Source organism: Bidens hawaiensis, unplaced genomic scaffold (assembly GCF_021521415.1).
Source record: "Bidens hawaiensis isolate Kalapana, Puna unplaced genomic scaffold, B.hawaiensis_p1.1 tig00014709_1, whole genome shotgun sequence".
Lineage (NCBI taxonomy): Eukaryota > Viridiplantae > Streptophyta > Magnoliopsida > Asterales > Asteraceae > Bidens > Bidens hawaiensis.
Window position 1 is genome coordinate 208314 of NW_027492286.1, and position 6462 is coordinate 214775.

At 43.3% G+C, this 6462-nt stretch overlaps 1 protein-coding gene across 1 annotated transcript; it reads right to left on the minus strand.

The window, feature by feature from the left end:
- Window positions 1-680: 680 nt before the first annotated feature.
- Window positions 681-1541, minus strand: LOC143547285 (glycine-rich protein 2-like). The gene has a single exon (XM_077038747.1). It carries the CDS (start codon window positions 1502-1504, stop codon window positions 914-916), a length of 591 nt encoding a protein of 196 aa, XP_076894862.1. The 5' UTR covers window positions 1505-1541; the 3' UTR covers window positions 681-913.
- Window positions 1542-6462: the final 4921 nt, after the last annotated feature.

A 6462-nucleotide genomic window follows, 5' to 3' on the forward strand; every position in this document is an offset into this window, starting at 1 on the left:
CATCACAAAATAGCGTTGGATTAACCGTTAAATCATTCAAAAACTTATCATTGATTCATCGTTAAAAAGTTCAAAACTTAAAATTGGTCATCGTACACAAAAAGTACCAAACCAACAAGTTAACTTTAATATTTTTTCACAAAAGCGGATGCATCATTAAAACATCACACAAACAGTAAATTCACTTATAATATATATGCGTAGGATGAGAACGACAAGCCAGCAAGTTACTAACCACGTGTAGTAAACAAAGCGTTTCACTTTCTAAAGCACATACAGGGCTGTTCAGAAAGCTCGTAGCTCGCTCAAAGAAAACCGGCTAAAATAACTTGATTTGAAACAACCAAAGCCGAGCTGGCTAATTTTTGTAATCGAACCAAGCTCAACGCAAGCTCATCTCGGGTCATAGCTCGGCCCGTTGGCTCAATCTCAAGCTCATTTAACTTCAAGCTCGGCCCTGAGCTTAGTTGAGCTGCCTCGCTTAATTTCAAGCTCAAACATACCCTGGCTCAACTGGTGAACAACCCTACACATATACCATCAAACCAGCCCGTTTCATTCCGTTTGATAACCTAGTTCAAAGCCATCATTAGGGAATTGAACATTAATTTTAGTCACCCACAGTCCGATACTTTGATCATGACCATAAACACACCCAAACAATTATCAACATGTTCGGATTCATCATATGATCCATATACGATGAACACTAGAAAACATATATCTCATAACCAACCCCTAGATTCAAAAACAACAACCGAAAACCATCACATACCAAACTAAAAATATCTCAAAACCAAAAAACAAGCATTCAGTTCATCATCAGCATCACCCAACAAAAACAACAAAACTTAAAACATAAAGCAAAGTAAATGTCTAACACAAAGACATATTTACCATTTTCCCCTCGGGTTCAACGGTTGCTAGCGTTCGGGCATTCACGAGAAAAATGCCCTTCCTCACCACAGTTATAGCAGCCGCCGCCGCCGCCACCACGTCCACCGCCATAGCCACCGCCACCACGACTGCCACCATAACCACCACCGCCCTGAGAGCAATCCCTAGCCATATGACCAGTCTCACCACACTTAAAACACGCGCCACCGCCTCCACCGCCGTAACGATCACCACCGCCTCCATAACCACCACCACCACCACGGCCGCCACGTCCTCCGCCGTTATAACCTCCACCACCACCGCCTCCATACCGATCCCCACCGCCTCCACGGCCACCGCCGCCGCCGCCGCCACGGCTGCTACCCTGCACAGGACCTTCCTCAGGACCGGTGACGTCAGCAGCTTTGGTACGTCCGTCGGATCCTTCCTCGACGACGTACTCGACAGTCTCGCCGTCACCGAGGCTGCGGAAACCGTCGGTACGGATGGAGGACTGGTGAACGAAGAGATCTTCGCTGCCGTCGTCCGGCGTTATGAAGCCGAAGCCCTTGGTGTCGTTGAACCACTTGACGGTTCCTGATTTCCTGTCGCCGTTATCAGCAGCCATTTTGAAAGAAAGAAGAAACCCTAGAAAATGTGATGTGATGTGATGTGATGTGATGAGAGAGGATACAAACCCTACTCTCTCTCTCTCACTCGGTTTTATATTATTATCAAGGGTGTATGGATGAGATATTTATTACTTGTAATTATCCTTTTTTTCTTGTAACGAGAACTTTCTTATATCCATGTAATTTTAACCACTCTTACGTTGCATTCAGAGTTTGGTCCAGGCGTTTTCTCGGGAACAATATCATCGGCTGCGACTTAATATGATCAGAACTCTCCAACGTAACACACGGTGAGACGAAAATCCTGGTAAGCTCGCTGGCTTCAAAGTTTGGCTTGGCCCCCGGGAAACCATACCGCCGATTGCCACTTGATAGTCGTTGTGTCACCACAAGAGTAGAACTCTCTGGCATAAAATATGGTGGGACGAAAAATCCAGAAGGCTTTGAGTTCGAACTGACAACCTTCGCACAACGCCTAGCTGAAATATTTCATTGTCAATATCTATCCAAAAGTGACACAAATGATATTCGAACTTAAATCTCTACTGTAGAACCCAAACCTCCTAACACTAGGCTACAAGTGGATGATATCAATGATAATTAGCTATCACTTAAGCTCTGGGGTGTTCAAGAAATCCGAATAAAACCGAAATCCGAACCAAAACCGAAACCCAAATAAACCGATCCGAATTCTTATTCGGATATTCGGATCGGATCAATCCGAATATCCGAATAACTAATTCGGATTCGGATCGGATTCGGATATGGAATTTTGAAAAATTCGGATTGTTCGGATTATTCGGATATCCGTTTAATCCGAATAAAAAACATGTTTTTGGTGATATTTTCCGGTTTGGTATATTAATTAGACTATTATTTGAAGTTTAAACTTTATTCTGTTAAGAGTAATTTGTATTTTTTGGTTTGTATGTTTATTGTGATTCTAAACTATTAAATGTTATGAACAATAGTATAGGAAAATTTTTTAGGCTTATTTTGGATTATTCGGATAATTTCGGATTTTCGGATATTATCCGAATCCGATCCGAATTGAATTCGGAGAGATTCAGATCGGATAGGAATATTCCTAATTCAGATCGGATTTCGGATAGGGTCCAAAAATTCTCAAATCTGAATAATCCGAACCGAATAACCCGAATAATCGGTTATCCGATTCGATGAGCACCCCTAACTTAAGCTTTGTTTTTTGTTTTTTTTATAATGATGTTATAATTTTTAATTTTTATATAAACTTACAAATAAATTTAAACATGTTGTTGGGATTTTTTTTTATTATAAGAAAAGATATCTTACGTCTTTTCTTGGACCTTCGATTTGAGGGTGGTTATTCAATATGATCACTTTAAACTGATAGAATTTATCGTGTATACTGCATATAGTCTTTCTAAGATGATAATTATCAAATATATTCATAACTAATAATTTTCTTATAAGCTATATAAATCTAATACATTGTTATGACATGTCACATATGATATTTATAAAAGTGAGACATATTAGTAACATCTTAACATTTTACCCTCATAGTTTTTAATAATTATTGGGATATAATGATGAAGACTTGGACTTGTTTTAATAAATAAATGTTGGCTATATCGTATGTGTGTGTTTTAGTTGTATCTTATACAACTATGGAGGATTAGAGTACGAATAATCAAGCTAGTTTAGTTACAAAATAAGATAAAGCAAACTAGAGAGATTAGAGTTGCAATTGTAAGCAAGAACCCTATATAATTCATAGTTGGTGAATGGGTTTAGTGTTAAAAGGTTAATAAAACTGAAAATACTTGTGGAAAATAGATTAGGACGTTGATACCATGGTTAGATCTTGTCGAAAGGTCCTAATCTGCCATTGCTATGTTATGAACAAGCCATGGTTCTTAACATTGTGGACTAGTAATGCTAGTTCTTCCAACGATGAATAGGGGTGTAATTCGATCGCATTTATGATCTTTATTGCACAAGGGTTTGTGGTTCGTCCTCGTTCATATCACACGTCATGAGGAGATATCAAATTCACGAGTGTATTCTTTCACAATTTTTGTGCCTTGCCTCAGAAAACAAGTTTGGAAAAACTTTTTTGGAATGAGATTATGGGGTATGAGCTTCTGGTTGAGTAACCTTTTCATCTTTGCCCAATCCTTCACCTTGGTGAAGAAACACTAAGTGAACCCTGGACAGATTATAGATAATCTGGGGGTTAAGTAATGTTTCCCACGGATGAGATCTAGCTGAGAAGGCTGTTCTTCAGGAGACCTGCAAAACAAACACCGTAAGCTCGTCACTGAGAAGGGGGGGTTCCTCCTTGTGACCACCCTCCGGCGTGAGAATCAGACTAGATTGCTCTGAATATAAGTGTATATTAAGAGATTGCTAGATAACTGGATAGCAGATGATCTTACCATTCCAAGATGTTGGAGTATTTATAGCCGAAGGTAGGTTTCCAAGCAGGTACAGCCGGCTGAATAGTATTCCTGTTCTACCAACAGTGGATTATGCACAGGCCATACTGGTTGGTGGATAAGTTACGGCCAACAGTAACAAAGTCGGCTGCACTATTCCACCAACTGTAGATTATGCACGTCCCACCTACTGTGGATTACACGCAGGCCATGCTGGTTGGTGAATAGGTTACGGCCAACAGTAACACTATTCTACCAACTGTAGGCTACGCACGCCCGTCAGTAAGAGTTGGTGAGTAGGCAGCGGCTAATAGTGACAAACAGTACTAGAGGGTGCTCCTCCTCATACTGTTGTCAGTGAGCTGTCACCCTGTGATTGGCTCATGGGTTGTTCTGGTCAGATCGTCTGTCCTATCCATACCTTGGTAGGTATAGTACAAAAGATCTTTCAGAATCATACGGACTGGCTCATTTCGGCGGGATTGTTCCCGCCTTGCTCATTCCTTCATGTGACTACTGAAGTAGCTATTGCCTTGTGCGTGTAGCCCTGCTGTCTGCGGGTAGCCTTCCCTGATGGCTTGTATCCGCAACTGCGGGAACAGGCAGGGTACTTCACCATTGGGAGGCTTTCCCTGCGTGTACAGCTTGCGTACTGCGCGTAAGATTCTATGAGCATGGTGGGTCCTGCGGGACCAGAAGGCCTTTGCGCAGACGTCCCTATTCAAGGTGAGTCTTGCGGGACCAACTGGTCTCTGCTGGGACCTACCTCTTCAAGTCCCCCCAGTCCAATGTTCTTCTCATGAATGTTTAATAAAGTGAGGTGAACTTTTGGACTTTAAGCAAGGGGTTTTGAAAAGGGTTTTTAGTTTTAAGGTTCTCCGTGGGGATTCTTCCCGCGGGTTTCCTAATGTCACTTGCAAAAATTCCCGATTTTTTTGCTTGATCTTTGGGTATGATGCGGGTAGGTATGTAACCTTCTCGCAAGTCAGGAGCGTTGAGTCTCACTTGTGTGGATTCTCCTTGAGGTTTTAGTGGTTTTGAACATAGTGATCAATTATGTTTAAACCACCAATTCCATCCTGGAGCCTCAAACAATGTAGTTCTCGACGTTCCCGCTATGCGGGGATGTTATTTCCGTTTCCGCAAGCATTGCCCAGAAGATCCTTCTTGGTTTCAATTCCCTGCGGAGCGCTAGGTATGTGAAGGGTTTTGCCTTAACACTGTACCCGCGCTCGTCTTACGGTTACTTTACTTTCAAGGTACCCCTGGCGTCAATTCCCTGCGGGTGCTAGGTATGTGAAGGGTTTTGCCTTAACACTGTACCCGCACCCGCCTTATAGTTACTTTGTTGCCGGGGTTTTCTTGGCTTCAATTCCCTGCGGGTGCTAGGTATGTGAAGGGTTTTGCCTTAACACTGTACCCGCATCCGTCTTATGGTTACTTGGTTGCCAAGGTAAGGGGTATTTTCCCGCTTACTTTTGAAATTTTTTGAATTTTGAATTTTGAAATTCGAAAGGTTGGTGAGGATAAGAACAGTCCAAACATCTGAAACGTCGTGCGACGGTTTCTTCTGACTGTGTCAGGACGTGCAGGAAGTTATGGTGACGTGACAGTACATGGTCATTCCAGACGCTTTTTCAGGCGCGTGGGCGCGATTTTTCGGGCGCGTGGCCGCGAAATTTCTGGCACGCGTCCTTTTTACAGCTGTTGCCAGCTTGCTTTTTGCCACGCGTCATAGTTTCATTGCACCCTCGATTTCCCTCTCATCCGCATTAAATTCACCGCATTAATTGTGATTAGTATATAAAGGGGGAGAGGGTCCTTTTTAATTCACACCTTCACCCTTCTCTTCTTCTTCTTAGCGATTTCCGGCAAATACTCCCCTTTTCAGGCAAGCATTTTCTCGAAATCGCTCTTTCTGCAAGATGTCTTCACATGATCTCGAGTCTACCACTGATGACAGGAGTACTGCTGGTGAGTGCCAGTGTGCTCTGCCCGGCGATCAGTACCGGTATGTTGTTAGGAAGTTCATGCTCGATCCTTTCGAGCCTGAGTTTCCTGAACCCCATCAGACCGTGTACGATGACCCCAGAGGCAAGATCGGGGTTTATGCAGCATTCTTTGTCTATGGGAATCTTAGGTTCCCATTGACAAAGTTTGTTTACCGTGTCCTTGAGAGGCACGGTGTTCATCTGACCGAGTTGCACCCCATGGCGATCGCCAAGATTCGCCATTTCGAGTGGGTGTGCCGGATTCTGGGCATTGAGCCCTATGTGGACCGCCTGATGACCTTCTATACTTGGAGGTGCATCCAGGGGTGGTACACCCTGACAACCCGGATCAAGGGTTTGAAGATTTGCGCGACCGAGCGCAGTCTCCGATCGTGGAAGCGGGAGTTCTTCTACATTTCTGCCCGTGCCATCCCCATTGCCATGAAGTTTAAAAATGGCCAGGCAATTCCAAGCCATCACGCCACCAACTACCAGGAGGCTGAATGGTTTGCGAAGATATCCCGGGTCCAATCTCCGGTT